Source organism: Canis aureus, chromosome 24 (assembly GCF_053574225.1).
Source record: "Canis aureus isolate CA01 chromosome 24, VMU_Caureus_v.1.0, whole genome shotgun sequence".
NCBI lineage: Eukaryota > Metazoa > Chordata > Mammalia > Carnivora > Canidae > Canis > Canis aureus.
Window position 1 is genome coordinate 27641001 of NC_135634.1, and position 19182 is coordinate 27660182.

A 19182-nucleotide genomic window follows, 5' to 3' on the forward strand; every position below is an offset into this window, starting at 1 on the left:
TAGAGTGCTCTCTATTCTGTCCCACTGTTATTCGTAGTAAGTCCCATAGCTTTTAGAATAGCCTTGATATTTAGTAGGCTATGTCTCCTCCTCCCTCCTTTTTTGTTTTTTGTTTTAAAATCAGTAAATTATTTATTTTTTCTACAGTTGTTCTGGCTATTTTAGTAACTTTGCATATCTACATAAATTTTAGAATAATTTTGTCAATTTCTATAAAAAACAGTCATTGGAATTTTGATAGGATTTTCACTGAGTCTATAAATCAATTTGGAGACAACTGTCATCTTAATGAGAGGTTAGCAAACAACAGTCTGCAAGCCAAGTCCAGCCTACTGCCTGTTTTTATAAGTAAAGTTTTACTGAAACATAGCATTACCCATTCATTCATTGTGTGTTATCTATTGCTTTCACACTACAATAGCAGAGTGGTGTAGTTTTAACAGAAACTGCATGACCCATAAAGCCTAAAGTACTTACTTTGTGGACCACTACAGAAGTCAGTGCACTACAGATCTTAGTCATAGTCTTCTAATCCATGAACATGGTATATCTCTCCATTTATTTGGATATCCTTCAGCAATGCTTTGTGTTTTTCAGTGTACAGAATCTGCACTTCTTTTGTTAAATTTATTCCCGAGTATTTTATTCATTTTTAGTTTGCCTGTTGTCAAGACAAGCAGGGGGGATGGGTAGGGAGTGAGGAAGAAGCAGACTCCCTGTTGAGCAGGAAGCCTGAGCCAAAGGCAGATGCTTGACTGAGCCTTCCAGGCACCCAAATCTAAGCATTCGAAAGCTGTAAGTTTCTATTTATGTACTTATTCATTTTTAAAGATTTAATATATTTATTCATGAGAGACACAGAGAGAGAGACAGTCAGAGACATAGGCAGAGGGAGAAGCAGGCTCCATGCAGGGAGCCTGATCTCAGGACTCCGGTATTATGCCCTAAACCAAAGGCAGACGCTCAACCACTGAGCCACCCAGGCATCCCTAAGTTTCTCTTTAAACATTGCTTTAGCTATAGTCCACAAATTTTGATGTTGCATTTTTATTATCATTCAATTCAAAATATTTTCTAATCTCCTTTATGATTTCATTTTTTACTCAGATTATTTATAAGTGTTTTGTTTAATTTAGAAATTTTCTGGGTATTCCTAAATACCTTAGTGTTATTGATTTCTAACTTAATTTCTTTGTGGCTAGAGATTACATTCTACATTACATTCAATCATTTTAATATTGAAATTTACTTAATAGCCTTACATAATCTTTCCTGGAAAACATATCATGTGTTCTTGAATACTGTATATTATACAGAAGTTGTGAGCAGCATTCTATAAATATCAGTGTTGCTCAGAACTCCGTCTTGTCTAGTCATTGTTTTATTTTAGTCTAGTTGTTCTATTAATTGGAGTGTTAATAATCTCATATTATGATCAAGAATTACTTATTTCTTCCTAACTTCCATCAATTTTTTATTAGGCACATATATATATCTTCCTAAAAATTTTATTATTATGGAATGACTCTTGTTATTTGATAATACTTTGTCTTGAAATCTTTTTTTTTTTTTAAATCTGGAACTAATGCAGCTACTTCTGCTTTTTTATTCATGGTATATTTTTCCATTTATTTATTTTCAACCTGTGTCTTCATATTCAAAATGCATCTCTTGTACACAGCTTATATTTGGATCTTGCTTTTTTTTTCCTTTATGTCTTTCTGATAATCTTTGTCTTTCAACTGGAATGTTTAGCTCACTGATACTAAAATAGTTGTTAATATGGCTGGAACAGCGTCTAACATTTATTTTGTTTGTTCAGTTTGTATTGCTATTTTTTCTTTCCCACCTGCTGTTAAATACTTTTTAGAATAGAATTTTAATGTATGCATTAACTTTTTAAATTATACCTCTTCCCATTTCTAAAAAAAAGGATTGCTCTAGGATGCTAGCTCTCAACCTGGGGTGATTTTGCACAAAAGTAACATTTGTTAATGTGTGAAGACAACCACATGTGAGGGGAGAAGAATTCTACTAGCATCTAATGGTGCCAAAGATGCTGTGAAACATCCTACAATGCACAGGACAGATTCTCACAACAAAGAATATAACTGTCCAAGTATCTTTATCCCACTAGATACCCTATATCCAGTCACCTTTAATGTTCAAATTTCCACCTATGTCTATATAAACTATTATTGCCACAAAGGCAATGCTGTAATCTTCTAATAATCATGTATATTTTCAAGACATTAAAAGGAATAAAAATAAATTGTCATATTTACCTAGATATTTAGCATTTCCAATGTTCTTTTTTTAAATTTTTTTTAAATTAAAAAAAAATTTTTTTTTTAATTTTTATTTATTTATGATAGAGAGAGAGAGAGGCAGAGACACAGGCAGAGGGAGAAGCAGGCTCCATGCACCGGGAGCCCGATGTGGGATTCGATCCGGGGTCTCCAGGATCGCGCCCTGGGCCAAAGGCAGGCGCCAAACCGCTGCGCCACCCAGGGATCCCCCAATGTTCTTCAATAATTATAAATATTCAAGTTTCCCTCTGGTATTATTTCCCTTCAATCAAAATACCTTTAACACTTCTTATAGTAAAGGCCTCTTGGTAACAAATTCTTAGTTTCCTTTTATCTGAAAATGTTGCCTCACCTTCATTCTTGAAAGATATTATTACCACATACAAAACTCAAGAATGGCAGGTTTTGTGTCTCTCAGCACTTTTTTTTTGAAGATTTTATTTATTTATTTATTCATAAGAGACACACACACAGAGAGACAGGGAGAGAGAGAGAGAGAGAGAGAGAGAGAGAGACACACACACACACAGGCAGAGGGAGGAGCAGGCTCCACGCAGGGAGCCCGATGTGGGACTCGATCCTGGGTCTCCAGGATCACACCCTGGGCTGAAGGTGGCACTAAACCGCTGAGCCACCTGGGCTGCCCATGTCTCTCAGCACTTTATAGTTCCCTCTTCTGGTTGCCATGATTTCTGATGAACAGTCCACACTCACTTAATGTTGTTTCTGTGTTTTGTTTTTACCTGGCAGCTTTCAAGATCTTTTTACCATTGCTCTTTGACAGTTTGACTATGATGTGCCTATGTATGGTTTTCTTCATATTTATCCTTTCTGGGGCTTGCTGAACTTTTAAAATTTATATCATTCATCAAATTTGGAAGGTTTTTGAACATTATTTTTTAAAATATATTTTCTGCCTTATTGTCTCTACTCTCTCCTTCTAGTTCTCCAACTACACATGCTAGACATTCTGATTTTGTTCCACAGGTTCTGAGGCCCTGCTTATTTTACTATAACTTATCACTTCCCCCTTCTTCCTACTAAATGATTTCTGTTGCTCTAATTTCAAGTTCATTGGTTCTGTTTTCGGTTATCTCCCCTCTGCTTTTTAGCTCATCCAGTGAGTTTTTTTTTTTAATTTTTATTTATTTATGATAGTCACAGAGAGAGAGAGAGAGAGAGAGAGAGAGGCAGAGACAAAGGCAGAGGGAGAAGCAGGCTCCATGCACCGGGAGCCCGATGTGGGATTCGATCCCGGGTCTCCAGGATCGTGCCCTGGGCCAAAGGCAGGCACCAAACCGCTGCGCCACCCAGGGATCCCAAGTTTTTAATTTCAGATATAATTATAAAAAAATTCTAAAAGTTTCATTTGATACTTTTTAAGATTCTTTGATTCTTTTTAATATTTTATATTTCTCTGTTGGTACTTCCTGTCTTCTCTGGTTCTAAGCGTATTTTCCTTTATGAGAAATTAGACAATTGAAGAACTGTATTTATTTATTTATTTTATTTATTTAAGATTTTATTTATTTATTCATGACAGACACAGAGAGAAAGAGAGGCAGAGACACAGGCAGAGGGAGAAGCAGGCTCCATGCAGGGAACCCGACGTGGGACTCGATCCTGGGTCTCCAGGATCAGGCCCTGGGCTGAAGGTGGCGCTAAACCACTGAGCCACCTGGGCTGCCCTAAGAATTGTTTTAAAGTGTTTGTGTGACAATTTGAACATTTAAGTCATCTTGGGGTTGGTACTTGTCAACTTTTTTCCTCAGAATGGATCACAATTTCTTAGCTCAATTTTAGATTGTATCCTGGACATTGTGACTGTTGTGCTGTGGAAACTGCATTTCATCATACTTTTTTGAAGAGAGTTAATGTGGCTTGTGGTTTGTTTTAGTAGGCAATTTACTTTGTTAGATTTATCTTACCTTTTTAATGATTTTTTAAAATTTAAATTCAATTAATTAACATATAATGTTATTATTGGTTTCAGAGGTAGAGGTGATTGATCATCTTATGTAATACTCAGTACTCATTACTTCATGTGTCCTCCTTAATGTCCATCACCCAGTTAACTTTGTTAGATTTAAACTGCAAACTCTGTTAACACCTGAGGTGCAAGGCAGCTCAGCTCTTGGTTCTGACTGACCTCAGCTGCTCCATGCAAGCACTGGTCGCAATCACCCAGAAGCTCAAGGTTGTATACAACAGAATCAAGGTTCCCCTTTTCTGGCTCTCTGGTTGCCCCAAGCCTTCACGTGGGTCTTCCCACTAGACAGAAAGTGAGCTTTCTATCGGAATGTTACCTGTTCCACATTATCAATGCCACAATCATGCTGACTTCAGGACAAAGCCCCTCAAATAGTAATTTCACTCTGCCTGCCATTCACTTTCTCTACATTTTGACCCCCTCCAAAACAGGCTGCTTTCTATTCAATTACCAGAGCTTTCAGGTGGTAGTTTCTTTGTATTTTATTCATAGTTTGTCATTGATCTCTGCAGGTTTTGTCAGATAGGAGCTACTCAATCATAAGCAGGACCTTATCACCTTTTTAATATATAATTTCAAAAGTGGTAGATTGGGGTATACAGATATACTGTGTATGTGTATTTCAACAAAGTGCCTCAAATAATCTTTCATGATATCCAAGAATAAAAGCATGCTTAAAGTAGGAGGAACCCTATAGATCATTTTATTCAACATTTTCATTTTGTAGACATGGAAACTGAGTCCCAAAAAGTCAAACAGCCAATAACACAGCTGGGATGCAACACAAGATATCTTGATAGCTAGTTTTAGTACTGTGCTCTCAGTACACATCTCTTTTGGACACAATTATGAAGTGGGGACTGGCTAGTAATTAAAAAGTTTTTCAGATGGTAACAAAAAACATTACTCATTACTGATTAAGTCACAGGGGTCTAATCTGGCAGGGGATTTCTAATGATATATAGAAGGCTTTACTACCCTTTTGCCCTATCCTGAATAAATACACACCTACATTCATTCACTCAACAAGTATTTACTGTTTGCCTTTCATGTGCTAGCAGTACATAAGAAACAAGAATGATATGGTTCCTGGCCTTATAAAATTTATATTCTAGCAGCTTATGTACTAGCCCAGGAAAGAGATAATAAACAAACAATGAATAAGAAGCCTTCCACACTGTTGACTCCCTCCTAATTGAAACTCACTCTTCCCTTGGATTCTTCCTACATTCACCTCTTAAATGGTTCAATCCTTGACATCATTTTTTACCTTAGATGCTTTCCTTAAGCAATCTCAGTTTCTCCTTGTGGTTTCCACAGTGTATTTGTTGATTACTCTGTTTTTTCATTTTTAACAAAGACCTCTCAAATAAGTTCTAGCCTATCTCTTTCTTTTTTCTTTTTTTTAGACTATCTCTTGTATATATTCAATGACAGGTATATCATACAGGCCCTTTGAATTGCCATCCCCCAAATTGAACTCAACTTATTCTCTTTAAACCCATTTTTCTTTTTTTCCCCATCTCAGTGGTATCTGTTTTTCCCATCCTCTGTGGTATCATCCCAACTCAGTGGTGTCATCCTATCAAAACGTCACTGCCTGTTTTACCTTTCACAACCAGGGTTATGGGTCGTCAACGCCATTTAATTCATTCTGAATCTTTCTGCACTATGTCCAACCATCATCTTTATATTACTACAGTATCTACTTCAAGCAGTTTCTTAGCATTCTGCATCAGAATTGATTTTCTATAACACAAATCTAATAATGTCATTTCCCCTGTGCCTTATGGATACTTTTGTCAGTACTTAATTCATTGTACTTGATTATTTAGATAACTTTTAGATTTTGAGCAAGTAGAAGGAAGGAACCATGCTTTGCTCATCTTAAATTTCCATCATCTAGTAATAGTGCCTAAATATTTCTAACAAGGCATTAAAGTCATTTTCATTAAATCTATGGATTACAAAATTTGCAGGAAAATATGAGAACATCAAATATACAAATTGCTTAAATAATTACCTACACCAAAAAGAAAATGTCTACAAGGAAAAGTATTGAATCTAAATAAAAATTAGTAAGTAAATAAAATATAAAAACATAGAGTGAATCCCTTAATAACACATGAGAAGATGTACGAATTTTAGTTTATTTCATTAGCACCTTAATTCTCAAAAAAGCTAATACAACTTTAAGCTGCCTTAAATTATCAGTAATAGTTCTAATCTACACCAAGTGTGATGGTACCAAATTTTAAGAGAATAAATGACAATCTGAAGAGCTGGGAAGAGCATCCAGGACGGTGTAGGGTACTGAGGTCACTGTTACTAGAAGTTCAAGTAATATTGATATTTAATCTACAGAAAACTTAGTGAGGACATAAGAGTTCTTAATCTGAAGAAGAGTTCGTGGTAGAGAAATAAGATAAATCGAATAATACAAGGTAACATCAGAAACATTGGCTCTATGTACAGGGAGACAGAGTTCAGTTCAGAATTCAAGCTGTCCCCAAATGGGTCACCACTAGGTTTTTGCAAATTCTCCCACACTAAGATTTCAAGCAGAAGCTAAACAACCACATCATAGATGTTTGTAGCACAGAGGATTTCTGCACAGAATAAGACTGATTTGAATGCTGACCTGCAGAGTGTAGATTTAGACTGGTTCACTTACGGCATCTAACTCTAAAATAAATCACGGGCAGGTCATTTGTACACAGTTTTGATTAAACAAACAAATCATCCAGACATCTCCCTTCCTGATCACCACATGACTGCCGTTTTCCACGTAGGAAATAATTAAGGATTCCTCTAAGGTAACAGTTGGTGGTAGCTGATAACAACAGAAAAGCATCATGCATTTAAGAATGTTTATTACATAGTTTTTAACGCAATAAAAATACTAAATATAAATACAGGTGGTTATCCATGAACTACATAAAAATGCCCCATACTTAAGAATGTGAATTTCCTATTCCTTTATCACTTTGCTGACATGGACATCTTTATTCTTTAAATTACATAGTACCCTGGTCCTCACTTCTTGATCCTCTCCACCAGGGCTCATTTACATAGGTGTGATGGAAGAAGAAAGGAGTAAAATGGTGAAGAATGAGAAAGACAACCTGCTTCTAGTAACTCGATCTTAATAACCCAAAATATAAAAACACAAGAATTATCCCATGGAAACAAATATGATCTGTGTTTCTCTAATACTATGTTAGGCAGAGTGGGTTCAACAGAGTTTTTGGGGAACCTAATTAGTACATATAAAGTTGTTTCTAAGAATACTGATTATTAAAAATAATCAACAACTCAAAACACGTCAAGACTAACTTTATGAAGATATTAATGTTTTACCAATGTCATTTTCAAAATTAAAAGAAGTAACATTTGGAATACAGTAAAACCACTAGAAGACAAATCAGTTGAGATGCAGCATTGAAATCAAATTGTGCAAATCTCCGAATGGCAGAAGCTGCAGTTGGTAATAGCTAAAAGAAATGTCTTTCAGGCATAGATAAACCAACAACACATTATGAGTAGTCCAAAGGAAGTTATTTCACAAGTAAGGTATTGGATTATTTCTCATTACACAAAGTTCTCTCAAAAGTTACTTACAGCTGAAGAGTAGAGTTCAAATTCTTGCTCAGGAAGGAAAGAATGCCAGCCATCTTCTATCACTTCAAACATGGGCCGGTAAAAGAAAGGGTACATAAGAGTGATAGAGTCCAGGGTAGACAATGCCTAGGATATAAAAAGGAAATGAAGGAAAGAAAAAGGAACATACTGCAATTCAAAACACTTCCTAACTGCCAAATTAGTATTAAATAAATATGGTCTAATAATGATGGACACCCATATAATTCTCTAACATTGTATTTACCACTAGATACGATTATAGCTTACTGAAGCTAATTTTGATGCTTTTATAGCATCTAACAAGGTACCTGGCACATAGCATACACTCAGTTAACATTTGCTGAAAAAACAAAAGAAAAAAGTGTACACACCTATTCTAGAAGAAAAGTTAAATAACTCCCTTTGATACCACTTAACAAAGCCTAATAAAAAGGTCCAAATATTTCTGGGGATCAGAGAACAAACTGATCAGATCCTGGGTCTCCAGGATCAAATCCCACATCGGGCTCCCGGTGCATGAAGCCTGCTTCTCCCTCTGCCTGTGTCTCTGCCTCTCTCTCTGTGTGTGTGTAACTATCATAAATAAATAAAAATTAAAAAAAAAATGTACTCAATATCTAAATTGAAAGTTTGTAACTTTTACTAACTTCTCTCTATCCCCCCTAGTCCCTAGCAACTACTTTTCCACTGTCTGTTTCTCTAAGTTTTGTTTTTGGTTTTTAGGATTCCACATAGAAGTAATAACATGCAATATTTGTCTTTGTCTGGTTTATTTCACTTAGCATAATGCCCTCCAGTTTCATCCTTGTTGTCACAAATATCAGGATTACTGTTTTTTAAGGCTGAATGATATTCCATTGTATGTATAGTTAAATATCACATTTTCTTTTTTTTTTTTTTTTTAAATATCACATTTTCTTTATGCATTCATCTGTTGGCAGATACTGAGGCTATTTCCATATTTTGGCTATTATGAATAATGCTACAATGATCAATATATATATCCAAAAGTAGGACTGCTGTCATATGGTGGTTCCATTTTAATTTCCTGAGGAACCTCCATACTGTTTTCCATAGTGGCTGGTACAACCACGATTTTTAATGCAAGTCAGCAGCCACTTTAGCAGGTAATAAACACATATTCTGATTTGTCATGATCATATGTCACTAGACACAGGACTTCTCCTTTATTTATTTATTTATTTATTTATTTATTTATTTATTTATTTTTTTTTTTTTTTTAACGATTTTATTTATTCATGAGAGAGAGAGAGGAGAGGGAGAGAGAGAGAGAGGCAGAGACACAGGCAGACAGAGTCAGGATCAATGCAGGGAGCCCGACGTGGGACTCGATCTCAAGTTTCCAGGATCACACCCTGGGCTGAAGGCGGCGCTAAACTGCTGAGCCATCCGGGCTGCCCAGGACTTTTCCTTTAAACACATTAATGCTGAAAGAACTGAAAACATTTCAATTCCAAAAGACAGTGGAAACTACATAAAAAAGCTTCATCAGACTTCCTGCTACATTTTAGAAAACTGAGTACTTCTCAGTTACTATTCCAATGGGATTCTATTTGTGGCAGCAGAATATATTAGGATATATGGATTCTTGATAACAAAGAATAGCTTAACTGTTCTATATAAGAAATTCACTTGTTACTTCCAAGTTATGTCAAGATGTATAGGGGAGGTGGAAGAGGAATTGGATACCAGGAAAAAGCAAGAGGCCAAGTTCAGTATGTATACTTACTATGTTGCAAAAACAATCAATAGAACATTCACTTCCTGAGATCAAATTATGAGAATGACTCATAATTCACAGCTTCTTTTCAGCTGTAAGAGTATCTATGTAATCAGTTTCTAAAGTAATTAAGTACTATATACAGCTAATTAAACAACTGATTAGTGTCAGATAACAAAGCTAAGTAAATGCAATCAGAAAGTGGGGTAATAGGCTTTGCCCTATATTTTCTTCACCACTATTCTTCATGGTATACAACTTCACTAACACCCACCAACCAGCTATCTTATAAGTTATAAAAGGGATAGAAAGAAAAATGTAGACTGGTCAGTGAAAATTCAAATGCACACTTGGTAAAAAAACAAAAAAGCCCCTGCTCAAATGAAATGGGTTAGTAGCATTCCCCTGCCCAAATAGCAGGAGAGTGTTTCAATTTAACAGCCTAAAAAACAGTGTGTTTCTTACCCATGTTAGCAAATTTGGACAAATCAACATTACTGCCTCACTTCCAAATGACAAGATATGTAAGACAAACAAAAGAGTTCAGCTCATCTTCTCCTTTCCTTTAAGTAAAATTTAGCAAAGGCAGAAAGTAAACCCATTCCATGCCATTTTTCTCAGCACCACAACAATTGTTTTATTTCTCTATTCTTGTTTAAAAAACAAACAAGATCCTAGTTACAGATTTGTAAACCTTTCTGCTTCCTTTTAATTGTTAAGCCAATAGTATTTGTTTTGGATACAAAGGCCAGATTAATCACTCAAAGACCAAAGGGGGGGAAAAATCAATGTGTCTATAATTATCTAGAAAATACTACAAAGTTAATTGCTATAATTTAGTGGCAATGATTTAAAACAAGGCAATTTAAAATTTGAGTGTAAAGCAAAGTAGTTGTTTTGAAGGGGGAAGAAAATGGCGTGAGCTCCTCAATTTAAATATTAAATTATCCAAGTAAAACATCTAGTATTTGTAATCTGAACCGATACTCAATATTGTTCATACAAATATAAAACAAACACACTGCCTGATGTATGGAAAATTCAGACTTAACTAAAGACAAAAGACTATAATCATTGGTGATAATTACTTGCTTTATAAAAGAAATAACTTAAAAAAAAAAAAAAACCCTTACCATATATACATACAATGTACTATTATGGAGTCTTAAAAAGAGAAGGAAATCCTGTCAAATGCTACAAATAGTGAACCCGGAGGAATAAGTAACACTAAAAATTGCTATAAGTCAATAAAATCCTATTACATTCCCATAACAATGAATCAGGGTGAGGCTTTTCCTGTCAATTTTCAATACATGAGTCACAGTACACGGCCAAGTATCTACTAAAAAAAAAAGGAGCTACACTGAGTCAGAATATAAAGTTCTCTATTATTACTATTTATTTTTATCAGATTTTGCTTCTGAAATATTTACCTCAATGGAACTGGCTATATTCAAACATTCCTCCATTCCAGGAATATCCAACTGAATTATTCGAAAATCTTTACATTTTATGATGATGGTACCCAGTGGTCCCACAAATCTGTAAAAAATTACAAATTATGCTTAAGAACATATATATTTCTATCTTCAAACATAAGACTATTTCCTTGAAAAGAGAATGTAGTTGTAATTACCATCTGTATTCAACTTTCTTCTCCCCAATTGTTTAAGGGTCAAGCCTGTATTATTAAAATGTGAGCCATAAATTATTTTAAATATATGTACTTAAAGTTTTTCAAATTCAGAAAGTAATTTTTACTAGGCCATTTCATTTAATGAAGATTATTTGGGGCCTTCCTTCAAAGAATAAAGAAAAAAGATCTGTAATTTATGTGTTAAGTGTTTATATAGAGATATTTCCAGAGCATAGGAAAATACTTCATTTCAGATTTTACTTACTTCCAACCTTGTAGTAATTGATTTTAAATATAAGCATCTTTTTCAGTCTTTAAAAACTATTAATTTGCAGTATCTATTCTAAATCAATGCCGAATCTACTTATAAAAGTTTGTACAAATGTAATTTTACCTTAACTGGAATCTTAGTCTTACTTATATTGTTGTTGTTTTGTTTTGTCTAATAGGTGACAGCTCTGACTTTTCTTTTGCTTTGCCAGTGGTTGGTCTCTTTCTTTTCCATTAATAATTCTGAGTATTCCCTAAACTAGGAATTCTTAGATTGACCAAATGCTGATCATTTTACTTATATTTTTTTCCAGTTTAGAGACACTACTCCTACAGCTACTCTTCCTGAACTCCATCTCAATTGTAAGCATCCCTATGCCTCATATTACTGCATTGTTAATTTGGACAGGCAAACACCATTAATATGGGTCAAATCCTACTAAAGTTATCTCTCAACACACTGGAATGCCTCTTATAAAATTTATTTGAAAAGTCACATGCTTGGCACTTCTACTTCTAGCAAAGGTAGAATAACACGGACCATATTTACCCTCCCACCTGAAACAACCAAAATAACCAGACGATAAAAGAGAGAACCGTTTTCAAGACATTGGACATCAAACAACAAAGAACAGAGATCTTTGGGAGATAGGAAACAAGGTGAATCCTAAAATTATCCCAGTTTATGGTTTTGAGAGTTTCCAGGCTAACAGGAGGGAACGTGGGTGGGGCTAATAGCCTGGGCAGAGCATCTATATTCAAAAAGAAAGTTCTGTATCAGTGACCTCAGATTTCACTATAATAAAAAAAGAAGAGCAAGTCAAATCCAAAGCAAAAAAAAAATTAGATAAAGATCAGAGCCAAAATCAATGAAATAGAAAAAGGAAAATTATGGGGAACAATAAAAGCAAAAATGATTTCTTGAAAATAATAAAAGCAATAAGACACTAGCCAAAGTGGTCAGGAAAAAAGAAACTGAGTCTCAATTTACCAATATAAGAAATTAGAGAAATGAGAATCACTACAGATTGTATAGGCATTAAAAAGATGAGGAAATACCAGGAACAACTTTATGCCTATAAATTCAACAAGGTAAATGATATAAACCAATTCCTCAGAAGACACAAACTCAAGAATATAATTAATACTATAGCTATAAAATAAAATGAAATTTTCATTAAAATCTTGCCCACCAAAAAACCCTCCAGGCCTAGGTGGCGTCATGAGTAATTCTACAAAACATTTAAAGAAAATACCCTATCAATTCATGACAAACTCTTCCATAAAGTTGAAAAAACGGCAATTATTTATCAACTCATTCCATGGGACTAGCATTACCCTAATACAAAAACCAAAGAAATGATGAGAAAATTGTAGACTAATATCTATCATGAACCCAGATGCAAAATTTCTAAACAAATATCAGAAAATTAAATCCAACAATATATAAAAAGGATAATACATCATGAATGATGGGGGTTTATCATTTGAAAGTCAAAGAATCTATCATATTGCCAAACTGAAAAAGAAAAACTGTATGATCACCTCAATAGATATAGAAAAAGCATTGGACAATTCAACATCTATTCCTGATCCTAAAAAACAAAAACAAAAAAGTCAACTCTCAGCAAACTAGGAATAGAAAGAAACATCTTGAACCTAATAGTATTTACCAAAAGAAAACAAGACCAAAAGCAACACAACAAACCTAGCACTAATTGTAGATTTAATGGTGAAAGACTAAATACTTTTTCACTAATACTAGAAATAAGAGAGATGTTCACTTTCACCACTTCCTTTTTTTTTTTTAAAGAATTTTATTTATTTTTTTGATAGAGAGAACATGCGCAAGCACAAGCAGGAGTAGCAACAGAGAGAGAGGGGGAGAAGCAGACTATCCGCTGAGCAGGGAGGCTGACATGGGGCTTGGTGATCCTGGGATCATGACCTGAGTCGAAGGCAGATGCTTAACCCACTGAACCACCCAGGTGCTTTTCACCCTTCTATTCAACATTGTACTGAGAGGTAATAGCCAGTGCAATGAGGCAAGAAATAAATGGCATCCAGACTGAAAAGGAAGAAATAAAACTGTCTTTAGTTGTAGATGACATGATTGCCTATGTAGGAAAGCTAATGAAAAAAACAAAAACAAAAAACTATTAGAATTAAAAAGTGAGGTTAGTAAGGCTGTCAGATACAAACACAATACACAAAAATAAATAGTATTTCTATATACTATTACATCAATTGTTTAAAATACTCAGGACTTGGTTTTTATTCAAGATGGTAAGGCTGATAGATAAGGAGATAACTGTCATTGAAAAAATAGTTTGCTATTCACTGTTCTCAAAAGGAGGAGCATACTATGTCATGCAGGGCCACACATGGGGAAGCATCTGGTTAGTCAGGAGGCAGACAGAACAAGAGGAAAGCATCGACCAGAACTTTTACCGTTGAGGTTTCACAGAAAGGAATGGAAAAGGGTGAGTAGGTGAGCTGAGCAAGTTTAAGATTAGGTAGTTTGAATAATTTTGTCAGGCTCTACATTATACAGGTGATCCCTATTGTCTGATACCTGCCCCTGGAATAATTTAGGACAGGAGAATAGTAGTCCTGACTGCAAAAGACTGAGAAAGCAGATAGAGGGTATGGACTTAATATTGGTTGGTCTGCATATCAAAAGTGTGCCTGCAGGCAAGTTTCTTGCTATCTCTAGCAAATAGCTAACGTGAGAGGAAGTCCCTCTCTAGGTCTGCAAGGTCTGAAGATGTCAATGTGTCATAAAATATACAAAGTCGGGCAGCCCCGGTGGCTCAACGGTTTAGCGCTGAAGGCCTGGGATGTGATCCTGGAGACCCTGGATCGAGTTCCGTGTCAGACTCCCTGCATGGAGCCTGCTTCTCCCTCTGCCTGTGTCTCTACATCTGTCTCTCTCTCTCTCTCCCTCTCTCTCTCTCTCTGTGCCTCTCATGAATAGATAAAATCTTTAAAATATATATATACAAAGTCAAAATCATGACTAATACAAAAGGAATTAGAAATTGAAATTTTAAAAATACTATTTGAAAGTGTATCCAAAAATGTGGAATAAATGAGGGAAATCTGTCAAAAGATGTCTAAGATTTCTAAATGAAAACTATAACACACTGTTGAAAGAAATTGAAGACGATCTAAATAAAATGAATGGAGAGATATACTTTGCTCATTTGACAGAAAACTCAATATTAAGATATCAGATGTCAACTCTAACCAAATTCATTTATCAACAGACTCAACACAATTCCAACCAAAATCACATAGGCTTTTCTTAAAAAAAAAAAAAAAAGAAATTAACAAGTTGATTGTAAAATTCATATAAAAATGCAAATGACCTTAAATAGACAAAACAACTTTTTTTTGAAGATTTATTTATTTATTCATAAGAGAGACAGAGAGAGAGAGAGAGAGAGAGAAAGGAAGAGACAAAGGCGGAGGGAGAAGCAGGCTCCATGCAGGGAGCCTGACATGGGACTCAATCCCAGGTCTCCAGGATCATACCCTGAGCTGAAGGTGGCACTAAACCTCTGAGCTACCAGGGCTGCCCAAAAACAACTTTTAATAAGAACAAACTTGGATAGCTAACACTACATAATTTCAATTTAATATGAAGCTACTGTAAGGGCACCTGGGTGGCTCAGTCAGTTAACTGCTTGACTTTTGGCTGAGGTCATCATCTCAGATTCCTAAAATTGAGCCCATATGGGGCTCTATGGTCAGCAGGGACTCTCTTCTCTCCCTCTTCCCCTCTTCCCCCACTGCCACCCTCCCACCCCGTTCATGTGTGTGTGTGTGTGTGTGTGTGTAAGCTCTCTTGTAAATAAATAAATAAATAAATAAATAAATAAATAAATAAATAAATAAATCGATCTTGAAAAAAGAAAGCTACTGTACTTTAGACTGTGGTAATCTGTTAACAGCATCAAGATTTACACTTCAGGCATCCAGAAAACTTACAACAATAATTATTATTATAAGCAAATAACAATTATTAAACAAACAAAAAATACCCCAGCAAACCTTGGAGAAGGGGAAGAATCTGATTTCCAGAGTCAGTCACCACATTATTTGATCAAATGTCCAGTGTTCAACAACAACAAAAAAATCACAAGGCATACAAATAAACAGAAAGTACAGGCCATTCAAAGGAAAAAAATACATCAACAAAAACTTTCCCTGGGGACACCTGGGTGGCTCAGAGGTTGAGCGTCTGCCTTTAGCTCGGGGTGTGATCCTAGAATCTGGGATCGAGTACCACATTGGGCTCCTTGCACGGAGCCTGCTTCTCCCTCTGCCTGTGTCTCTGCCTCTCTCTGTATCTCTCATGAATAAATAAAATCTTTAAAAAAAAAAAAAAAAAACTTTCCCTGAAAAAGACCTGATGGTAGATATACTAGACAGCGATTTTAAAACAATGGTCTTAAAGATGCTCAAAGAACTAAAGGAAGATGTGGAGAAAGTCAAGAATGTGATGTGTGAACAAAATGGAAATACCAATAAAGAGAACATTTCAGAGAAACCCCCTCACCCCCCCCCCCAAGAAATACTGGAGCTGAAAAGTGCAATAACTGTAATGAAAAATTCACTAGAGGGATTCAAAGGCAGATGTGTCCAAGAGGAAGAAAAATCAGTGAACCTGAAGATAAAATGGTAATTATCAAGTCTGAGGAACAGAAAGAGAAAAAATGGGAAAAAAGTGAATACAGCCTAAGGGCCTGTGGGATACCAACAAAAGAACCAACATACACATTGTGGGAGTCCCAGAAAAAGAAAAAGGGACCGAGAATATTTTAAGAAATAATGGCTAAAAAATTCCCCAATTTGATGAAAGACATGAATATAAACATTCAAGAAGTTCAACGAACTCCAAGTAAGCTAAACTCAGAGAACCACACCAAAACATTTTTATCAAACTTTCAAAAGACAGAGAAATTCTTGAAAGCAGCAAGAGGGAAGCAAATTGTCACATACAAGGAAGCCACAATAAAACAATGAACAGATTTCACATCAGAAACTTTGGAGGCAGGACGCCTAGGTGGCTCAGAGTTTAAGCGTCTGCCTTTGGCTCAGGATGTGATCCTGGAATCCCAGGATCGAGTCCTACATCAGGCTCCCTGCATGGAGCCTGCTTCTCCCTCTGCCATGTCTCCTCTCTCTTTGTGTGTCTCTCATGGATAAATAAAATCAAGAAAGAAAAGAAAGAAAGGAAAGAAAGAAAGAAGCTAGCTTTGGAAGCCAGAAAACAATAAGCTAATATATTCAAAGTGCTAAGAAAAAAACTGTCAACTAGGAATCCTATATCCAGCAAAAGTGTCCTTCAAAAGTAAGGGAGAAATGAAAAGACATTCCCAGATAAACAAAAGAAACAAACACATAATGTTACAAAACCTTTCATACATATATGAAACCACTTGACATATGATGGATCAGATCAGTCAAGAATGGGTTGCTAGGTAATGGTATTAGGAAAACCAGCTTGATACCTGGAGAAAAAACATTTGAAATGAAGGTAGAAGCCAAATGAATTAAGACCTAAAAGTGAAGGGTAAAACTATAAAGCTAATATGGAAGAAAATATAGGGAATATTTTTGTGATTTTGGGATAAGGAAGGACAAACAATAAAGTATAAAAAAGTACAAACAATAAAAAATTGATAAATCCTGAATTAAAATTAAGGCCTTTTGTTCAACAAAACACCTGAGAAAAGTCAACAAATGGGTGAGATTAAGAGAAGACACCTGCAGTGTCTAAGTATAGAATTGATACCTAGAGAGTAAAAAAGGAACTGATGCAAATTAATGCTAGAAAGACAACAATCCCAATTTTTAAAATTAGGACAAGGAAATTCACAGAAAAGAAAAAAAAATTTAATTGCTCATAAGTCTATACAGAGATACTTAGACTCATCAGTAATTAGAGAAATACAAATTAAAATAAAGAGATAAGAGGCATCTGGGTGGCTCAGTTGGTTAAACATCTGTCTTCTGCTCAGGTCATGGTCCCAGAGTCCTGGGATCAAGCCCTGCATCAGGCCTCTTGCTCAGCGGGGAGCCTGCTTCTTCCCCTCCCTCTGCCACTCCCCTTGCTTGTGCACTCTCTCTCTTTCTCTCTGTGTGTCAAATAAATAAACAAAATCTTTAAAAATAAATAAACAAACAGATACTATCCACAGTCATCAGACTAGCAAAACTTAAAAAGACAATAATACCAAACTTTGGCAACAATGTGGTAGAAATTGGAATCATAGTGGGAGGGGCAAAGGGACTAGGCATTTTGGAGGGAGAGTCTTCAGGATTACTTGATGAAGTGAACTAATTTTATTTATCCGCCTTCTGGCTTGATCCCATCCTAGACACAATCTCAGAGAAATTATTGTACAAGACTGCAAGTGGACCCAAATGAGTACATTTTTTCAGTACATTTTGATAGCAAGAAATTGGAGGTTATCTAAAGGGTCAGATATGTAAAATGGAGACAATTTGGAATTCTATGCTGTAGTCAGAAACAGTAAAATGGATGTATACACAGCAATATGAAGAGATCTGGAAAAAGAGTACTGAGTTAATGTTGAGAAATAGGATAAGACCTGCAACATAATCTTACCGAGGGAAATGAAACTCACACACAATAGTGTTATATATTTTATAGAGATAGACATATATCCAAGGACAAATAGCAACACTTAGCATATTTGCCTGTAGGGACTGAGAATGAGGTAGAATATAGGGGTGAAAATTAGGGCTTGAAGAATAAAATGTAAAAAAAACAAGAAAACCTTATAATGAATCAATCATGAAAATGATGAGTTATCAACTGAATAAGATTAACTCAATCAACTTTCTACATCTGAGGTCCATGAAAAGAAAAAAGTATAGCTGTGTAACTTGTGTAAAACCTCGTGTGCTGGAAGGATCTAAGAATATTGAGTATGCAATGTACATGAGAACATTCTATGAGTTTATAAAGCATCATTGAAATACAAGTTACTACTAGATATGAGTAGGGTTGTATTCCTCCGTGATAGAACTGAGAGGTTCAAAGAGGTTAAGTAGCTTGCCCAAGGACACCTATCTAACAAGAGGTAGAACTAAAGGAGGCATCCTTAATACTGTGCATCCCATTTATAATTCACTAACAAGGCATGGCAGCTCAGCCTTCAAAATACATCTCAAAAAAAAACAAAAAACAAAAAAAATACATCTCAAACCTGACTGCTTCTGATCACACTACTATCACTTCCACTCTTTAAGTCACTATCACCTTCTCCCTGAACTATGCAACGGTATCCTAACTGGGCCCGCTGCTTCCACTGCTGTTGCGCCTCTGCAATCTGTTTTCTGCCAGTAGCCAGACCCATCCTCTAAAAAGTCTATCAGTTCTTCCTTCCTTGCTTTCAACTCTCCAAGGGCTTCCTTTGAAAACCATCACAATGGCAAATAAAGCCCTACACCATCTGGCCCCTGCTTATCCCGCTGACCAGCTTCTGCTACACCCCTTGGCTCTACCCTTTCTCACTGCCCTCCAGTCACACTGGCCTCTTTGTTCTTCTCCATACAT

General features: G+C 35.6%; 1 protein-coding gene across 2 annotated transcripts in view; it reads right to left on the reverse strand.

The window, feature by feature from the left end:
- The window catches only part of MTMR9 (myotubularin related protein 9), a 51039-nt gene that overhangs the window by 28794 nt on the left and 3063 nt on the right, over positions 1-19182 (reverse strand). For both annotated transcript variants that reach the window (XM_077868637.1, XM_077868638.1), the window contains 2 exons: positions 11116-11224; positions 7921-8046 (listed from right to left, as the gene is read on the reverse strand). In XM_077868637.1, the coding sequence (XP_077724763.1) occupies positions 7921-8046; positions 11116-11224 (235 nt within the window). The remainder of the gene's footprint in view (positions 1-7920; positions 8047-11115; positions 11225-19182) is intronic.